This window comes from Salmo trutta, chromosome 16, assembly GCF_901001165.1.
Source record: "Salmo trutta chromosome 16, fSalTru1.1, whole genome shotgun sequence".
In the NCBI taxonomy this organism is placed as follows: domain Eukaryota; kingdom Metazoa; phylum Chordata; class Actinopteri; order Salmoniformes; family Salmonidae; genus Salmo; species Salmo trutta.
The window spans coordinates 19,244,878-19,266,221 of record NC_042972.1 but is presented as its reverse complement, the minus strand read 5'-3'; the positions used below and the strand labels follow the sequence as shown (position 1 = coordinate 19,266,221).

The 21,344-nt window shown below is 43.0% G+C and overlaps 1 protein-coding gene across 2 annotated transcripts; it reads left to right on the top strand.

Moving 5' to 3' along the window:
* Nucleotides 1–817: 817 nt before the first annotated feature.
* Nucleotides 818–20,457, top strand: LOC115150233 (uncharacterized). Of its 2 annotated transcripts, none has more exons than XM_029693317.1 (15): nucleotides 818–1,006; nucleotides 1,987–2,388; nucleotides 6,491–6,659; nucleotides 6,838–6,947; nucleotides 7,108–7,216; nucleotides 7,341–7,382; nucleotides 15,607–15,731; nucleotides 15,834–15,890; nucleotides 16,445–16,511; nucleotides 16,658–16,890; nucleotides 17,110–17,163; nucleotides 17,302–17,353; nucleotides 17,543–17,644; nucleotides 18,555–18,593; nucleotides 18,871–20,457. In XM_029693317.1, the coding sequence occupies exons 2-15, from the start codon at nucleotides 2,272–2,274 to the stop codon at nucleotides 19,503–19,505; spliced, it is 1,911 nt and encodes a 636-aa protein (XP_029549177.1). In that variant the 5' UTR covers nucleotides 818–1,006; nucleotides 1,987–2,271; the 3' UTR covers nucleotides 19,506–20,457. The 2 variants fall into 2 exon arrangements, with proteins under 2 accessions (XP_029549177.1, XP_029549176.1); XM_029693316.1 differs by having other exon boundaries at nucleotides 7,105–7,216.
* Nucleotides 20,458–21,344: the final 887 nt, after the last annotated feature.

Sequence of the window (21,344 nt, the reverse complement as noted above, 5' to 3'; positions counted from 1 at the left end):
TACACACACACACGCACAAACACACACACACATAAGCCTACTGTGTGCCTGTATTTGCATCTTTTTTTCACTCTCTGACTTCCGTTTACACTGTGAGGTCAATGGCTGTTTGCACTGGGTCTGGGAGGTGGTGGGTCACCATGTTCATAGCATGGACATTAAACATTCTCTATTAACACATAACCATAATTTTATCAGCTGTGTATTGTATGATCTTAGAAGTCATGTGTGTATCATCCCCACCAGGGAAAAGCTATTAAGCAATCCAGGAATGCATTTGTGTAATAGTTCTCTTGAAGTAAGGTGACTCATTAATTTTACAGGACACCCTGCTGAAGGAAACAAACTGAACAGGAAAACTGTGCCTTGAACCACTACGTACAGTATCACTGAAATTTTCACTACATCTACAATCTAAGTGTAGACTCTCCTGTGGGTCTTGACATGACTAAGCGTACAGTATGCTAACAGACAGACTTTACATTGGATTTATACCTCACTGATAACACACACACACAGCCAAGGATATAGACTTTGATCCGTCTGGGTACATCAGTTAAAGTTTTACCACAATAAACAAGCAGGGTTCCTGCTGGATATTACTGCTGCGTTGCCTTGTCTATTACCATGGGTTTTATGTCACTGCTTTTTGGGTTGTAGTGTGTGTGTGTGTGTGTGTGTGTGTGTGTGTGTGTGTGTGTGTGTGTGTGTGTGTCTGTTGGGAGAAGGGGGGGCTGGACAAGGACACGGTGGGGGGGGGGGGGGGGGGGTGCTGGACAAGGACACAGAGGGGAGGGATCATGCCATGGTTGAGAGACAATCACCACATGACTCAACCTACCAAATACCAGTTACCTGGCATTGACAGAGCACACTAACAATGAAACTGTTGGATTTCACTGGATACATAATCACTGTATTCCCTTACTGCGGAGAGTTGTAGCTTTTTCAATCAAGGAATGTAATATACTCTGACAGATGGATGTGAAGAGAAAATATCTATGCTGTAAGTATTACACATGTATACTCATGTAACCACTGATTAGAATAACATACTACATGTGATAGACACTGAGTGTACCAAACATTAAGAAAACCTGCTCTTTTCATGACATAGACTGACCAGGTGAATCTGGGTGAAAGCTATGATCCCTTATCGATGTCACTTGTTAAATCCACTACAATCAGTGTAGATGAAGGGGAGACGTCATGTTAAAGAAACATTTTAAGCCTTGAGACAATTGAGACATGGATTATGTATGTGTGCCATTCAGAGGGTCAATGGGCAAGACAAAAGATTGAGGTTCCTTTGAATGGGGTATGGTAGTAGGTGCCAGGTGCACCGGTTTGTGTCAAGAACTCTAACACTGCTGGGTTTTTGACGCTCATAAGTTTCCTGTGTGTATCAAGGATGGTCCACCACCCAAAGGACATCCAGCCAACTTGACACAACTTTGGGAAGCATTTGAGTCAACATGGCCCAGCATCCCTGTGGAATGCTTTCCACAACATGTGGAGTCCATGCCCTGACAAAATGAGGCTGTTCTGAGGTCATAAAGTGGGGGAGGGGGGGGGGGTGCAACTCAATATTAGAAAGGTGTTCCTAATGTTTGGTATACTCAGTGTGTAATGCAATGTATGGGGGCAGCTTCTAATAGATATGCAGCCACCTCCGTAACATACCTTTCATCACCAAAGCTGTGTTAGCATTTACTGCTCATGTTGCTGAACAATCCAACCCTTTTTTTGTGCCAATTATATAAATGGGCAATTCACACACTATAATCAGTTGGGGAAGGTGTTCCTAATGTTTTGTATACTCAGTGTATATTATATTAAATTACATGGTTAAGCAATTCTCTCATTCTATCATGGCTAGGCTGTCGTTCATTTTTACTGTACCAGTTGAAATTGAGCAAGGCATGTCACAAATGTCTATCTAATCTTAGTTTACAGGCAGCACTTTATTCTCTCTGTTTCCCTCAGGTAATCCCCTCAATTCTTCAACACAGGCTGGTGTCTGACATCAGGAAGTTGGCATCAGTCTGGACTTCTAACAAAGCCCAATGCCAGGAAATAGGACTTGCTCAACTAACTTGGTTTTTGTACTTGCTCAACTTGTTTTCCATGTGTCGCCAGAAGCACAGAGGCGTGCTGATGGGATTGTGTGTGGACATATCTGACAACAGTTGATAATCACAGATGAAGGAAACAAGTGCTTGAGGATCCAAATGGTACAAACCTCTGAATGTGTAAAATTTGAGGAAAATTATGAAAGCAATGTTTTTGTGGTGGTCGCTTGCAATCCTTCTCCCGATCCAGATTTTCGCTTCAGCTTTGGAGTTGGAGATGCTTGACTATAAGAGTGAACACTTCACCTGCTCAAAGGTAATAAACTAATGATCATGATTACGAGAGGTCAACAATCAAGGTGTGTGTGAGAGAAAGAGAGAGAACGAGAGAGAGAGAGAGAGAGAGAGAGGGAGAGAGAGAGAGAGTTAAGGAGTCTGACACAGAAATGAGGGAGAGGAAAGAGAGATGGGAACGGAACAGAGAAAGTGTGCCTTAGAAGAAAGAAACGTTGAATTCGTTCTAAATAATAAACATTTTTGATACTTAACAAATGTACAGAAAGGTCAGTGCAAAGGCCAAATTACAGAGGAATAACTTTTTGAGGCTATTAAATCCTTTCAGTCTGGAAAATCCCCAGGGCTTGATGGCATTCCAATAGAGGTATATCAAGCCTTTTTTGATATACTACATTATTGACAGATTATTGACAGATTTTTACCTTGTCAGCTCTGGGATTCGATCTTTCGGTTACTGACCTAATGCTCTAACCACTAACCCTAACCCTTTTGTTTAGTTGTTAGTGCCATTGTTAGCTTGTTTTAACTACTCCTTTAGAAATGGTAGTCTGTCAAGTACTCAGTAGGAAGGTCTGATTTCTCTATTATTAAAACAAGACGCAGATGGCAAATAGAAAGATCCAGTCTATCTAAAAAACTGGAGGCCCCTTACACTTCAATGTTGTGATGCAAAAATACTAGCAAAGTGCAGGGCACTCAGAATTTAAAAGGTTTAATCAGGTATTGTTCATCCTGATCAGACAGGTTTTTTTACATGGATGATACATTGGAGATAATATACGACAACTACTAGAAATAATAGAACATCATGAAACATCTAAGAAGCCAGGCCTGGTATTTATAGCGGATTTTGAAAAGGCCTTTGATAAAGAAAGACTGGATTTTATTTATAAATGCCTGAATTTTAAACATTTCGGTGATTCTCTTATAAAATGTGTAAAAGTAATGTATAGCAACCCTAGGTATAAAATAGTAAATAGTGGCTACTTCTCAGAGAGTTTTCAATTGTCAAGAGGAGTTAAACAAGGGTTTTTCCGCTGTCACAATATCTATTCGTTATGGCCATCGAAATGCTAGCTATTAAAATCAGATCCAATCACAACATTAGAGGATTAGAAATCCAAGGCTTAAAAACAAAGTTGTCCATCTATGCCGATGACTCAAGTTTTATATTAAGTCCGCAAGCTAGATCCCTGCAATGTCTCATTGAAGATCTAGATAACTTTTCTGGACTCTCTGGACTTAAACCTAGTTATGATAAGTGTACAATATTACGTATTGGATCTTTAAAAAATAAAACTTTTACATTACCCTGCAGTTTACCTATAAAATGGGCTGACGGTGAAGTAGATATACTTGGTATTCATATCACAAAATATATAATATAATCATGGAGAGGTAAATATCTGTCTATTTATGGAAAAATTGCCCTGATTAACTCCTTAGTCATATTTCAGTTTATTCACTTACTTATGGCGCTGCCTACTCCTGATGATATGTCTTTCAAATCATATGAGCAAAAAAGATTTTGCTTTATCTGGAACACTAAACCAGACAAAATAAATCGTGCCTATCTATATAATGAATATGAATTGGGTGGGTTGAGATTATTAAATATAAAAGCACTAAACCTCTCTCTAAAAGCTTCACTTATTCAAAGTTTTACTTGAACCCTAAATGGTTCTCCAGCAGATTACTAAGAAAAGCTCATCCATTGTTTAAAAAATGGCCTTTTTGCCTTTGTGCAGATTGCCATGTCTCATTTTCGATTCATTGAAAATGATACTTTTTTCAAAGTATCTCACTTTTTCAAACAAGCATTGCAAAGCTGGCTACAATTTCAATTTCATCCCCCTGAAAAGACAGAACAAATATTACAACAAATATTATGGCTGAACTCAAATATGCTGATTGACAAAATACCTTTATTGATGGGAAAGATGTTTGAAAGGGGTATTTTGTTCTTAAATGATATTGTAAATTGTAATGGTAGAGTTATGTCTTTCATGGAGTTATCAGAATTGTATGGGAAGGTCTGCTCAATCCAAGAGTACAACCAATTGATTACAGCATTACCCCAAAAATGGAGGAGGCAGGTGGCTGCGGAAGGAGGTAGGGAACTGGTCTGTCTGCCCAATATAAAGGATCAAAACTTGTGGACGAATAAAAATAGCATAAATAGGAAAGTATACCATTTTAGTTTGAGGACCAAGATGTTGACAACTGTGCCATACAGATTGCAAAATAGTTGGGAAGAGATTTTTGATGTAAGGGATTCCATGGTACAGGGTGTATGAGTTGATATATAAAACGATGCAAGATTCAAGACTTCATGCTTTTCAGCTAAAATTATTATATAGAACTCAAACCACCAACAAAATGTTGAATGTTTGGGGCATAAAACCATCGAAGCTCTGCAGATTTTGTTGTGAGGATACAGAATCAATAGACCATTTATTTTGGTATTGCCCTCAGGTAGCCTGCACATACACATGGACACACACACATGTAAATAGTGTCAGACATGCACTCAAACATATATATAGTTGGCCTTGCTGTTATGTTTTTAGTTGTTCTCGGTGTCCTTTGTTTTTTGAATTGTTGTTTTCTGTTTTCCTTTGTCTTTTTCTTTTTTCTCTTTAGTTCATTTTCTTGGTTGTTGGTGCATTGGGGGGATTCTTGGGGGTGGGGAATTGAATTATTTGTATTTGTATTTTATTTGGGGGGGGACTGTGGGAGGGGTCATGGCTGGTTGAGGGGCAGCTCTTGGGGAACTGTGGGGGATCTTGGAGGGTTCGGGTCCCCATTTTTGGCCTTGTGGGAGATCTGTCTGTCACGTCTGCTCCCGCTCCGCTCTACCTGGATTATTGCATGGTGAAGTTATTAATTACACTTAAATTATCAATAAACCCAGTCACTACGAAGATACAGGCGTCCTTCCTAACTTAGTTGCTGGAGAGGAAGGAAACCGCTCAGGCATTTCACCATGAGGTCAATGGTGACTTTAAAATAGTTACAGAGTTTAATGGCCATGATAGGAGAAAACTAAGGATAGATCAACAACATTGTAGTTACTCCACAATACGAATTTAATTGACAGAATGAAAAGAATGAAGCCTGTACTGAAAAATTACAGCACATTTCTGGGATGATTTTCTCTTAACAACTAATCAGAGTTTTGACAGTTGATACACGTTTGATATCGTTATGAAGCTTAAAATCTTCTCTTTTCTACAGTATATATAGCTTAAATGTATGTTCTGGTCCATGCGACTGGTAATGATGGAGCAAGTTACATATGTTTTACACATTTGCAATAAACCAGTTTTTCTCATGTTCGTTCAACAATGACCTGCTAATTGCAAAGGAAAATGCTTTAAGGCCTGTCTTCACTTGTAAATTAAATCCATTCATCTACCCTTCTGGATGATATCAATGTTGTTAAGTTATTGTGTATGCTAGCTAGTTAACTTCATTAATGTTAGTTGACACTCAGGGGATGACAGTGCCAAACTATGTAAACACAACCATAAGCACTGTATATCCACAGAGAGGAAGAGGTGACTATCTCTGATATACAAAAACATTTTTAAGGCAATACACATGTGCAAACTATGAAATTCTCTCAATAAAATGAATCTAGCTAGCGCCATAGGTACTATGCAGTGCTTGCTCTTTCCATCAACAGTGAAAAGAGTCAGGAATGTGATTTGAATGCGTTTCAATGAAGGGGAAGGTAGGCACTGCATCCGGCAATCAGTGATGCATACCCTGGCACTTCTCTTGAGTGTTTCTTATGCAGTTTTAGCAAATGTTGGTATTTTCAGCGTACAAACCACCAGAATCATTGAGAAAAAACATTAGATATTTGTTTGTTCTTGAGAAAATGTATTTTTTATTATATTTTTTTATTTGGATTTTCATAACAGTTATTTTGATTCAATTATCACAGGGTAGGCACTTGCTAACTTGCCTACCCTGACTGCACGTCACTAGGTTGAACACGGTAGGGTACTAATCGGTAGGTGTATAGTTACTGTGTATGTATGGATGAATAGAGTATAATACTTGCATACAACAACGGTAGTTGTGTAGTGACTGTTTACCTTGTCTCTCATCAGGGTCTCTCTAACTGCACAGTGAAGGCAGGTGCTGTGGTTCTGATCCCAGAGTGTCCTGTCGATCACAGGGGTCTGGAGGTGCAGCCGGTGCTGTGCTGCAGACAGGGCACAGCATGCAGACCCTGCATACACATTCACCTTGACATCCATCCCAGAAACCACCAGACAGGTGTGTGAACACTCTAAACCCCATTTTTTTATGCTGCTGTTAAAATTGAAAAAGACAACAGTTTGGTAGAGTGCACCTGTATTAGCTTGTAATGCATGGTTTATCTAAAATACTCTCATCTTGTGTCAGTAAGTCACGCTATCCTCACTCCTGCAGCCTACTGGGTTCTCTGTTTCAGCATCATATGTGAATGTATGTTACAACGTACCAGAGCTAGAAATGGACATGTGCAAGATTCTGGAGTTCACAGTGATCCCTGCTGCTCTGGATGGGCAAGCTACATCCAAGGTACATTCCGTATGTGTGTGTGTGTGTGCGTGCATGCGTGTGTGTGTGTGTGCATGCGTGCGTGCGTGCGTGTGTGTGTGCGTGCGTCTGTGTGTGTCCATGCGTGGGTGCATGTGTGTGTGTTTTGTGATTCATTTCTATGTTCATCTACACCCAGCAGGCATGGCTGTCACTGCTGCTTAAAGATAACGCAGTGTCCTTCAACAGTCAGGTGACTGTGTATGTTTGTTCCCACCACTCTAAAGTGGTGCTTCCCTCGGTGGATGAAGGTATTGCATTTCCCATAGTGATCTAACATCTTATGTCATTGCTTTGACTGTCAATACATATTTGTTAGTAATTGATCCTCTGAACTTTTGAAATCTGATCATTATTTGTCCTATCTGCCCTTAGTATGCTCATCTGCTGCACAGGGGGTTGTAGAAGAGTGTGACAGTGAGTTACATGCTCTATGTTATACATTTGCTTGCTTCTATGGTTCCTATGTTGTTATTACCATATAAATAGAATTACTAGAATGGGTATCCCTATTCGGGAGCGTAACCATAGCAGTAAAGCAAGAAGTAAAAACAGAAAGTACTGTACAGCATTCAATCGGGTTCCATTTCTATTCTACTCACTTTAATGGATAGTCCTCTATAGATGATTAACCCATAAGAGTCTAAGCCCTGCCTAAGCCGGGGGAGGGGGGTTCTACTAAGCTATTTGGAATTGTTTTAAGAAGGTCATACCAAGGATCATTTAGCTATTTGATTTAGAATTGTAAGACCCTATGAAGTATATATTTATATATTTCAAAATAATTTGATGAAAAATTAGTTTTGGCCTTCCTGCTACTAGCCCTTACAAACGGATTGATTAACAGACTCACTACATGGAACAACAGATAGTCCCCCCAAAAAATTCAAAAGGAAGTTTTTTCTGAAGCGTGTGCTCTATATCTGAGAGATATAAGAAAGATCAGTATATATATATATATATATATATATATATATATATATATATATATATATATATATATATATAAATGCTGTTTTTTTTACATGTATTTAACCCCTTATTTTTGCCACTAAACAGTCTCTATATGCACAGTCTTGGCCATAAATATTGGCACCCTTACACTTTTTTCAATTAACTCACAATTTTGCCTAAAAATACATTGATGTATACCAAAGAATTTGGTCTCCACAATTCTTTATTTCACTGTAAATATTACAGAACATTATTCAGAACATATCATATCCATTTAAATCAGAAAATGAACAGAAATGGCATTGACAAAGTTATTGACACCCAAGACGTAATATTTGGTAGCACAGCCTTTAGTCAAAATAACTACAATCAAGCGCTTCCTATAGTCATCAATGAGCTCCCTGCACCTCTCTGCTGGCAATTTGGCCCACTCCTCTGGTGCACACTGCTCCAGCTCTTCCAGATTTGAAGGGTGCCTTCTCCCAACTGCTGTTTTCAGATCTCTCCACAAGTTTTCAATGGGATTTCGATCTGGACTCATTGCTAGCCACTTCAGAACAGTCCAGCGTTTGGTTTTGAACCATCCCTGGGTGCTTTTTGAAGTGTGTTTGGGGTCATTGTCCTGCTGGAAGGCCCATGACCTTCGACTGAGACCAAGCTTTCTGACACTGGGTCTGACATTGCGCTCCAAAATCAAATCAAATCTAATTTTATTTGTCACATACACATGGTTAGCAGATGTTAATGCAAGTGTAGTGAAATGCGTGTGCTTCTAGATCTGACCATGCAGTAATATCTAACAAGTAATCTAATAATTTCACATCAACTACCTTATACACACAAGTGTATATACACACAAGTGTATAAGGTATAAAAATATATGGATGAACGATGGCCGAACAGCATAGGCAAGATGCAGTAGATGGTATAGAGTACAGTATATACATATGAGATGAGTAATGCAGGGTATGTAAACATTACATATAGTGGCATTGTTTAAAGTGACTAGTGATACATTTATTACATCCAATTTTTAATTATTAAAGTGGCTAGAGATTTGAGTCAGTATGTTGGCAGCAGCCACTCAATGTTAGTGATGGCTGTTTAGCAGTCTGATGGCCTTGAGTTAGAAGCTGTTTTTCAGTCTCTCGGTCCCAGCTTTGATGCACCTGTACTGACCTCGCCTTCTGGATGATATTGGGGTGAACAGGCAGTGGCTCGGGTGGTTGTTGTCCTTGATGATCTTTTTGGCCTTCCTGTGACATCGGGTGGTGTAGGTGTCTTGGAGGGCAGGTAGTTTGCCCCCGGTGATGCGTTGTGCAGACCTCATTACCTTCTGGAAAGCCTTATGGTTGTGGGCGGAGCAGTTGCCGTACTAGGCGGTGATACAGCCCAACAGGATGCTCTCGATTGTGCATCTGTTAAAGTTTGTGAGTATTTTTGGTGACAAGCCTAATTTCTTCAGCCTCCTGAGGTTGAAGAGGCGCAGCTGCGCCTTCTTCACCACGCTGTCTGTGTGGGTGGACCATTTCAGTTTGTCCGTGATGTGTACGCTGAGGAACTTGAAACTTTCCACCTTCTCCACTACTGTCCTGTCGACGTGGATAGGCTGCACCCTCTGCTGTTTCCTGAAGTCCACGATTATCTTTGTTTTGTTGACATTGAGTTTGAGGTTATTTTCCTGACACCACACTCCGAGGGCCCTCATCTCCTCCCTGTAGGCCGTCTCGTCATTGTTGGTAATCAGGCCTATCACTGTAGTGTCGTCTGAAAACTTGATGATTGAGTTGTAGGCGTGCATGGCCACGCAGTCATGGGTGAACAGGGAGTACAGGAGAGGGCTGAGACTGTACAATTGTGGGCCCTCAGTGTTGAGGATCAGCGGGGTGGAGATGTTTCCTACCCTCACCACCTGGGGGTGGCCCGTCAGGAAGTCCAGGACCCAGTTGCACAGGGCGGGGTCGAGACCCAGGGTCTCGAGCTTAATGACGAGTTTGGAGGGTACCATGGTGTTAAATGCTGAGCTGTAGTCGATGAACAGCATTCTTACATAGGTATTCCTCTTGTCAAGATGGGTTAGGGCAGTGTGCAGTGTGATTGTGATTGTGTCATCTGTGGAGGTGTCTAGGGTGTCAGGTAGGGTGGAGGTGATATGAGTGAGTGCTTCAGGGCAATAGTCATTTAGCTCTGTTACCTTAGCTTTCTTGGGAACAGGAACAATGGTGGCCCTCTTGAAGCATGTGGGAACAGCAGACTGGGATAAGGATTGATTGAATATGTCCGTAAACACACCAGCCAGCTGGTCTGCGTATGCTCTGAGGACACGGCTAAGGATGCCGCCTGGGCCAGCAGCCTTGCGAGGGTTAACACGTTTAAATGTTTTACTCACGTTGGCTGCAGTGAAGAAGAGCCCGCAGGTTTTGGTAGAGGGCCGTGTCGGTGGCACTGTATTGTCCTCAAAGCGAGCAAAGAAGTTGTTTAGTTTGTCTGAGAGCAAGACATCGTGGTCCGCGACGGGGCTGGTTTTCTTTTTGTAGTCCGTGATTGACTGTAGACCCTGCCACATACCTCTCGTGTCTAAGCCGTTGATTTGCAACTCTACTTTGTCTCTATACTTACGCTTAGCTTGTTTGATTGTCTTGTGGAGGGAGTAGCTACACTGTTTGTATTCGGTCATGTTTCCAGTCGCCTTGCCCTGATTAAAAGCAATGGTTCGCGCTTTCAGTTTTGCGCGAATGCTGCCATCAATCCATGGTTTCTGGTTGGGGAAGGTTTTAATAGTCACTGTGGGTACAACATCACCGATGCACTTGCTAATAAACTCGCTCACCGAATCAGCGTATTCATCAATGTTATTGTCCGACGCTATGCGGAACAGAGTACGACCCTGCCTTACACAGGAAGCGGCACAGGTCTTAATCCAGGCACTTGTCATCTCCCGTCTGGATTACTGCAACGCACTGTTGGTGAGGCCCCCTGCCTGTGCCAAACCTCTTACATCTACACGTTCCGCTAGCGGAACGTCTGCTCCAATATCCAATGATGGGCGGGGCGCGAAATTCAAACTCCTCTAAATCCGAAAACTTACACTTTTCAAACATATGACTATGTTACAGCTATTTAAAGACAAGACTCTCCTTTATCTAACCAAACTGTCCGATTTCAAAAAGGCTTTACAGCGAAAGCAAAACATTAGATTATGTCAGCAGAGTACCCAGCCAGGAATAATCACACAGCCATTTTTCAAGCTAGCATATCATGTCACATAAACCCAAACCATATCTAAATGCAGCACTAACCTTTGATGATCTTCATCAGATGACACACCTAGGACATTGTGTTATACAATACATGCATGTCTGTTCAATCAAGTTCATATTTATATCAAAAACCAGCTTTTTACATTAGCATGTGACGTTCAGAACTAGCATTCCCACCGAACACTTCCGGTGATTTTACTAAATTACTCACGATAAACGTTCACAAAAAGCATAACAATTATTTTAAGAATTATAGATACAGAACTCCTCTATGCACTCGATATGTCCGATTTTAAAATAGCTTTTCGGATGAAGCACATTTTGCAATAATGTAAGTACATAGCCCGGCGTTACAGGGCTAGCTATTTAGACACCCACCCAGTGTAGCCTTCACCAAAATCACATTTCCTATAAGAAAAATGTTCTTACCTTGCTTGTTCTTCATCAGAATACACTGCCAGGACTTCTACTTCAATAACAAATGTAGGTTTGGTCCCAAATAATCCATCGTTATATCCAAACAGCGACGTTTTGTTCGTGCGTTCTAGACACTATCCCAACGCTAAATCTCGGCCACGAGCATGACGCAAAATATGACAAAAAATTTCGAAATATTCCATTACCGTACTTCGAAGCATGTCAACCGCTGTTTAAAACCATTATTTATGCAATTTATCTCGTAGAGAAGCGATAATATTCCGACCGGGAATCTGCCTGTCTGTAAACTGAGGAAAAAACCGAAAGCCGGGGGCGGGGCGTGTCACGCGCCTAAGGCTTAGTCCATTGACTGACCACTCAGCTTTTGCTCTCGTGTGCTTCAGCCAGGGCTTTGAATGACATCATTCCTGTTTTTCCCGGGCTGTGAGACTCCATTGTTGACGTGAGAAGTGTCACGTAAGAGCAGAGATCCTTTGTAAACGATAGAGAGAATCAAGAAGGGCAAGAAATGTTCAGACAGGGTACTTCCTGAACAGAAGCATCTCAGGTTTTTGCCTGCCATAGGAGTTCTGTTATACTCACAGACACCATTCAAACAGTTTCAGAAACTTTGGAGTGTTTTCTCTCCAAAGCTAATAATTATATGCATATTCCAGTTTCTGGGCAGGACTAATAATCAGATTAAATCGGGTACGTTTTTTATCCAGCCGTGAAATTACTGCCCCCTAGATGTAAGAGGTTAAACCCCTACAACTCATCCAGAACGCCACAGCCCGTCTGGTGTTCAACCTTCCCAAGTTCTCTCCTCATGTCACCCCGCTCCTCTGCACACTCCACTGGCTTCCAGTTGAAACTCGCATCCGCTACAAGACCATGGTGCTTGCCTACGGAGCTGTGAGGGGAACGGCACCTCCGTACCTTTAGGCTCTGATCAGTCCCTACACCCAAACAAGGGCACTGCGTTCATCCACCTCTGGCCTGCTGGCCCCCCTACCTCTGCGGAAGCACAGTTCCCGCTCAGCCCAGTCAAAACTGTTCGCTGCTCTGGCACCCCAATGGTGGAACAAGCTCCCTCACGACGCCAGGACAGCGGAGTCAATCACCACCTTCCGGAGACACCTGAAACCCCACCTCTTTAAGGAATACCTGGGATAGGATAAAGTAATCCTTCTACCCCCCCCCCCCAAAAAAAGATATATATATACTATTGTAAAGTGGTTGTTCCACTGGATATCATAAGGTGAATATACCAATTTGTAAGTCGCTCTGGACAAGAGCGTCTGCTAAATGACGTAAATGTAAATATCGCAGTCCACGTGGTTGAAGTAATCGTTAAGCGCGGAATACGATTGGTCAGACCAGCGTTATACAGACCTGAGCACGGGTGTTTCCTGTTTTGGTTTCTGTCTATAGGCTGGGAGCAACAAAATTAAGTCTTGGTCAGATTTTCCGAAAGGAGGGCGGGACAGGGCTTTGTATGCATCGCGGAAGTTAGAGTAACAATGATCCAGTGTTTTGCCAGCCCGGTTTGTGCATTCGATATGCTGATAAAATTTAGGGAGCCTTGTTTTCCGATTAGCCTTATTAAAATCCCCAGCTACAATAAATGCAGCCTCAGAATATGTGGTTTCCTGTTTACATAAAGTCCAATGAAGTTCTTTCAGGGCCGTCTATGTGTCTTCTTGGGGGGGATATACACGACTGTGATTATAATCGAAGAGAATTATCTTGGTAGTTATTGCGGTCGGCATTTGATTGTAAGGAATTCTATGTCAGGTGAACAAAAGGACTTGAGTTCCTGTATGTTGTTATGATCACACCACGTCTTGTTAATCATAAGGCATACACCCCGCCCTTCTTCTTACCAGAGAGATGTTTGTTTCTGTCGGCGTGATGCATGAAGAAACCAGGTGGCTATACCGACTCTGATAACGTATCCTGAGTGAGCCATGTTTCCGTGAAACAAAGAACGTTACAATCTCTGATGTCTCTCTGGAAGGCAACCCTTGCTCGGATTTTGTCTACCTTGTTGTCAAGAGACTGGACATTGGCGAGTAGTGTACTCGGGAGCGGTGCACAATGTGCCCGTCTACAGAGCCTGACAAGGAGACCGCTCCATCTGCCCCTCTGCGGCGCCGTGGTTTTGGGTCATCGGCTGGGATCCGATCCATTGTCCTGGGTGGTGGACCAAACAGACGATCGCTTGGGAAAGTTGTATTCCTGGTCGTAATGTTGGTAAGTTGATGTTGCTCTTATATCCAACAGTTCCTCCCGGCTGTATGTAATAAAACGTACGATTTCCTGGGGTAACAATGTAAGAAATAATACATATAAAAACAAAAAACGGAATAGTTTCCGAGGAACGCGAAGCGAGTGCCGGAAGTCTAGGAATGCCTTGATATTTTTCAAGTTTTCATGATACCATGTGCACATTCAAGGCACCCAGTGCCAGAGGCAGCAAAGCAACCCCAGAACATCTCTGAACCTCCTCCATGTTTGATTGTATGGAAGCTGTTATTTTTTAAGGCCTAATTTTGTTTACTGTAAACATAGAGATGGTGTGCTTTACCAAAAAGCTCTAATTTGGTCTCATCTGTCCACAGGACATTCTCCCAGGTGGATGTTGACATGCTCAGATATGTTTTGGGAAATTAAGTCAGGCTTTCTTATGTCTCTCTCTCAGCAGTGGGGTCCTCCTGGGTCTCCTACCATCTAACCCCCTTTCATTGAGTTGGCAACGGATGGTGCGAGTTGAAACTGGCGTACCTTGTGTCTGAAGATCAGCTTGAATCTGTGTGGCAGTTGATCGAGGTACTTTCCTAACCATTCAAACAATCCTTCGCTGCAATCTTCAAAGTTCTCTCTTGCGGCCATGTCCAGGGAGGTTGGCTACAGTGGGATGGGTCTTAAAACTTATTGATAAGTTGGAAACAGGAACATCAAGGTCTCTGGAGATGGACCTGTAGCCTTGAGATTGTCCACGCCTGGCTGCAATCATGTGTCTGACCTCAGATAATGATCTAGTTTTCTTGCTCATTGCGGTACACACAGCGATACAAAACAGGAGAATGAGTCCTTTTCCCTATTCAAACTGGTTGAATTAGTGATTTTTATATTGTGGTGCATTATAGTGCATTATGTTAAAAAAGTGCAAGGGTGCCAATATTTTTGGTACTGGGGGACCTTCAAACGAGTCTTGTGACACATGTGGGCCTCCTAGAACAAAACCGACATGTACGTGTTCATGAGAGTGTCACCTTTGCATAGTGGAGTCAAATGAGTGTGTAGCCCACACTGTTCGGACGCTACAGACAGAAGTTGGCAGATCGGCTGTACTGACTTCAGACCCCTTCAGTCCCCTTCAGACGATTTTCGGGGTTGTAGAGCAAAACGGAGAACACCATCATGTTCGTGAGAGTCTCATCTTTCCATAGAGGGGTCATAATAGTTTGGACGCTACAGATGATTTTGTGAGAAGACTGATTTTCGGGATGTCTCATGGTCTGACAAACACCTCCTTAGCTCTGTTACCTTTCACCGCGGATGCGTAAGTGCGACATAAGCGGATGCGGTGGATTGTGATGCATCCAATGCAAAAAACAGATATGTCTAGATTCAACTGACAGATTTTTATGGGGATTTTTGTATTATGCTAATTTCATTATCGATTGCCTCCCTGTTGAAATGCAACATCTTGCCTAGGGCTATGTCAAGGATTAGAGTTAGAGTTAGAATTAGGTTTAAAACTAGTGTTAGTGTTAGAGTTAGGGTTAGAGTTAAGACTAGTGTTAGGGCTAGTGCATAATTAAAGTAGTTGAACAGTTTGCTGATAGTCAGTTGAGCGTATATTAACCATCTGTAGGGGACTATCCAAACCAATAAATAGTTTGTTCATGGCCATTTGTTCTGTTTTTCCATAATGATTCTGGTTTATTTGAAGAGAGAAAGAGACATTTTTCTGCTCTCTAATTGGCCAGTGTGTCTGTCAGTCCCCAGTTTCAGCACTCTGATTGATCAAGAAAATAATGAGGTGAGGCTGCAAGTCAACAAGGCAGATGACAGCCCCTACCCACTGGAAATGTGCCTACAACATGAAGATAACGGAGTGTGCAGGGTCCGTGTTGTACTTGGCATTCATTTAAACTCAGTTAATATGCAACAATTTTCTGAGACTTTCACCCTTCCCAATGATAGCATGTTGCTTGTTGTCTTACAGACCTGTAAGGAGAGTACCATTCCACTGCACTCTGTCACCCCCTGCATGTGCTTCCAGGTACTGATTTTACTTCACCCTTTTTCATTACAATTTTTTTTTATTTAACTAGGCAAGTCATTTAAGAACAAATTCTTATTTACAATGACAGCATACCCCAGCCAAACCCAGATGACACTGGGCCAATTGTGCATCACCTTATGGGACTCCCAATCATAGCCAGATGTGACACAGCCTGGATTTGAACTAAAGACTGTAGTGACACCTCTTGCACTGAGATGCAGTGCTAGACCACCGCGCCACTCAGAAGCTCAATCTGGATTAGGCCTACAGTACTTTTGTCAGTAGTGCTGTTACTAGACACATCCAACTCAGTGTAAGAGACAAGGCTATCCCTTTTGTGTTGCTCCCTGTTTCTGTGTGTGTTTTAGTAATCGGCGTGTGTGTGTGTTTCAGGTGTGTGTTAATTGTGTCTGTGTTTCAGGTGTGTATTAATCAGTGTGTGTTAATAGGGGTGTGTGTTTCAGGTGTGCTAATTGGTTGTGTGTGTGTTTGAGGTGTATGTTAATCGGTGTGTGTGTGTGTGTGTGTGTGTGTGTGTGTGTGTGTTTCAGGTGTGGTGGAATAAAGGAGACAAGAGGTCTCATCGATCCATTAGCTGTCCCTTTAGAAACCACACTGGTAAGAGAAGAACCATGCAGCTTCCTTCTTGTTACACCTGTGTTACACTATGACAGTAATGAATGTGGGCCATGAAGTTGATTCCCATTGCATCTATAACTCCACTATAAAGTATGGTATACTATACCTTTATCTCTCTCCACCAGAGTTGTTGCAGAGGAATGTATGGGAGAATGTGTCAGTATCTGTGGTGCAGGGCCAAATGAACAGTGGTGGTACCATGCTATCCTGGAACCTGACTGCCCCCTGTAGGGTGGAGGCAGAAGTGTGGCCCTGCCAGAAAGAGGCAGGCTTGGACATGGACAGGTGCACAGAGCTGGTTGCCTTTAGGCAGCGTCTGTCAGATGACATATGGAGGGAAAACAGCAGGGGACACTGGGTACGTATATCCAACCATTTGACTGATGCTTTTGATAATTTTTTCGGCTTTTTATTGGAGCGTCTTTAGTGACCTTTTCGTTGTTGGGATATAACGTTACTCTCATCATTTGTAGCAATTGTTTGTTTTGTTTTTTACTTGTGGCTTTTTTATGGTCTGGTGAGATATGAATAAGACATATTTTGATTGAATGATAGATACATTTGTTATATCTTTTAGTTGATGCCCGGTGTGTTTGAGGACGTCGTACTTGGCCATGATCTCTGTGTGATGGTAAGAAACTTCTACAGGTTGACTCTCGTTGTTCCCCAGTATTGAACTGGGATCCTGTCGCGTCATGATCAGAGCTCATTTTATGTTAAATGTGTGTGCGTGTGCGTGTGTGTGTGTGTGGGGTCTCCGTCCCTCCAGGTTAAGGTAAAAGGGAAGAACAGTGAGCTTGGCCCCTTCTGTCCCATTGACTGTGAGTATTTTAGGAGAGGGCTGAAGTATCATTATCAAAGTTGATATGGATCCTACTGAAACTAATACAAGTTAGATTTCCTGGCCACAGATTTTTGGTGTTTAAAAATATGGCTTTTATTTTCAAATCTGTATCATCAATAAAGTATTTATTTGTATGCTCAATAAAATACATACTTCTCCCTCTCAGCCAATTGGTGGCACTGGCGCTGGAGTCTGTTGGTCCTGCTGTCCCTGATGCTGGCTGTCCTAGCAGCAATTTGTCTATATTTCCTGCATGGTAAACTGAAACGTGAGTCACTCTGGTCCTTCTCCCCAACTACACACATGCAAAGGAACTGTGTGTAGAGACCAAAAGAGTCCAAAAGTGTTAAACTTGTGTTAGGTTTGTGTTGTGTTACACTGTGTGCTCTCTGCCTCCTACCAAATCAGTCTTAATAGAGAGATAGGAGTAGTTTTAAAGGAGATCAACATGTAGAGAAAGAGTGCCTCCCGAGTGGCGCAGCGGTCTAAGGCACTGCATCGCTGTGCTTAGAGGTGTCACTACAGACCTGGGTTTGATCCTGGGCTGCATCACAACCAGCCGTAATCGGGAGTCCCATAGGGCGGCGCACAATTGGCCCAGCGTTGTTAGGGGAGGGTTTGACCACGGGGGTTTTACTTTGCTCATCACGCTCTAGCGACTCCTTGTAGCTCCTGCAGGCTGACCTTGGTCATCAGTTGAACTGTGTTTCTTCTGACACATTGGTGCAGGCTGACCTCAGTCATCAGTTGAATGGTGTTTCCTCTGACACATTAGTGCGGCTGGCTTCTGGATTAAGTAGGCAGGTGTTAAGAAGCGTGGTTAGGTGGGTTATGTTTCAGAGGATGCATTACTTGACCTTCGCCTCACAAGCCCATTGGGAAGTTGCAGCGATGAGACAAGATTGAAAAAATATAAAACATTTAGAGAAAGAGAATGAAGATCCTTCCTATACTACGTGTATTCCTCAGTGTCCCAGATTCCCTTTCCTCTCAATAGCTCCATTCATGTGTCTCTGACTGACTTCTGGGTGTTTACTACAGTTAGGAATTTTGGGGGTGGACAATGGCCCAGGGTTTTTTGTAAAGGACAAACAACTCTTACTTGAAATGACACAGGAGACTCTGTGTTACAGAACCATGTCAGTGTGTTTCACATCACATTTCTGTCTCTCCAACAGGGTGGGCATGGGAATGGTACCAGAAGGAGTGTGGTCGACGTAAGCAGGTTTCTCATACTTCAAATATACAATCTGAAAATAAAGGAGATACATATTCATCTAGCAATAATCATTGACAAAACAATGGAAAATGAATGTTTCTAACTCCCCCTGCCCTTTGCCTCCCTCCCTCCCGCCCTCCCTCCTGCCTTCCTTCCTTCCTTCCGTCCTGCCCTCCCTTCCCTCAATTTCTTCCCTCCCTCCTTATATCCCTCCTTCCTTTCCTTCCCTCCCTCTCTCCCTCGCTCCCTCACTCCCTCCATCCCTCACTCTGTAGTAGCCAACAGGGGACACATAGTGCTGCTGAGCCCGCCGGACGTGGATGGCTCTGTGTCAGAGCTGGTGTGTGAGCTCGGTTCCTCTCTGTGTGCCCAGGGCTTCAGTGTCTCTGTGGACCTGTGGAGTCGGGCTGAGCTGTGCTCTCTGGGGCCCCTGCCATGGCTGCACTCCCAGCTGCAGCACCTGGACAGTCAAGGGGTCCGGGCAATACTGGTACTGACACAGGCAGCCTGGGAGAGGACAGAGGACTGGGTCCGACAGTGGGATCAGCAGGGCCAACAGGGAAAGGATATAGACCAGGGTGTGGAGAAGGAGGAGGGGGGTGAGGAGGTGGAGGGGGAGGGGGAGGATAAGGGGCTTCTCCAGGGCTTGTCCTCCCCGTATGCAGATGTGTTCAGTGCCGCTCTGAGCTGCATCAAGGCAGACCACAAACTGGGCTGTGCTGGAGAGCGCTTCCTCCTGGTGCACTTTGAGGCCCATTCTGTCAAGCCCCCCAGCAGTGAGAGGGGTCTCCCAGAGCTGTTCCAAGGGCTGCCCATGTTCCACCTGCCCTCCCAGAGCCAGGGGCTCCTCGCTGAGCTGGCCATGGGGCCCACAGGGCATGAGGCTGATATAGGTGGACATAGGGTCTGAAGGAAGCTACACAGAGACTGTCTGGGGGACTTATGCCTTTGTGGAGAGACTCAGGGGGGTACCTGATTAAGGAGCTGCCTCATAAGTGTGTTGTCACTGGATCGCAGGCTGTGCCTTTACAGCAGAACAGTCACGCTGAGATCTAATCTACCCCAACCACTAAGACAATACCGGCCCCCATCATTACCCCAATAACCCCAAACTTTACATTCACATTGAATACACTGGACATGCAACGTGTTGGATGCAGAAGCCTTGGATTGTATTTGGTGATGTCCTGAGGGCTTTTATTGAGCCAATACACCGTGAGTAACCTACAATAGGCCTACACCTTCAGGGTGTGAACTATTATGTAGGCTACATTAAATGTTTAACAATTGTTCTTTATCTTACTCTTAATTCATGATTTGTAGATAGAAATGTCTGAAAGGCCTATTGGAATATTTGCTGGATCAAAACTCAAGATAGGACAAACTTGAATGATATGCAGTTGCCTAGAGGTTAGAGAGGCGGACCAGCAGCTGGAAGGCTCACCGTTTTAAGCCCCGGGCCAGGCAACACAAAAATGGAACTGAACTGGCAGCTGGAAGGCCGCTGCTCTCTGATCCCATGTACCATCTCCTGTCATTGTGCCCTTAAGCAAGGCACTCTACACCCAACATTTGCTCTCCATCCAGGGGTGCTGCCCTGCTGCCTCTCATAGTGAGTGTGTGTGTGTCTGTGGGTGTTGAGAAAGGCAGAAGACAAATTGTTGTTCTAACCAGTGGACAATAAAGATATATTTTAATATATTCTCCTTATCTGTTTATACATTAGTGTAGAAATTAAATGTGGTAAGCCTATGTAAATGACCTAAATGATTATTGACCAAAACATAATCTCTATCATGGACTGAATAATGCATTATTATTTCAATGTGAAAGATGAAAAAATAAATATATTTTAATACAAACAAGAATTTCTCATCACAATTGATATTGTCACTAGGAGGAAAAGAGTACTTTGCGATTTCAAAAAAGTTTTCAAAAAGACCACAAATATCTGTGGGAAATAGCCGCGAGAGGGTTTGCGCGACAGCCAGGAATGCAGCCCCGGTCTCACACTTGTGCAGTTATAAATAACATTGAATATCTGTGTGGTGGTGCTCTGGCTGGCCAACGTGTACAGTAGTCCCGGACCCTTTCGCCCCTCAAGAGATTGTGATTGGTCAAGGGCTATTTGAGAGAAAACGAGATCAACCAGAACGACTGCAGCTGATCTCAACCGAGCAAAAAGGCGTCCCAAAGAGAGCTACGAAGTTGTCAATTCTTTGAAGTGTGCCTTCGGACAAAACTGTTAGTTTCCCGATAACGTACTCTTCACGCTCAGGGTGTAACTAGTAGGGTGTATCTAGCCCCTGTTCTTGCTCTTGCTGAACAAAAACTGTCCTCTGTGTCATCACAACTTTTGGAGCTATTTCAACAAAACGATTTTGTGGTAAGAGAGAAAAATGTAGATCATTTTTGAGTAAAGTAGTAATATGTTGGATGAGTGTGTTGGGGGCAACTCGCCCCCACCCATACTAGGGGGTAACTGTTCCCCGGGGGCTAGTTAATGTTACCCCTTTATGGTTATGAATGTGTTTCTACCTGTCATTTAGACAATGACTAGCCCAGTTAGCGCTAGTTTATGCTAACTTGCTAGCTAGCAACTTCACTAGCAGTAAATGCTATCCAGCTATCTTGTTAGCGTAAGCTGCTAGGAGTGCAAGCTAGCATCCTTACTACAAGATCGTCTGAGGTAAAATAACAGTACATTAACCTGTCAAGGTATAGGGGGCAGTATTTTCGATTTCGGATG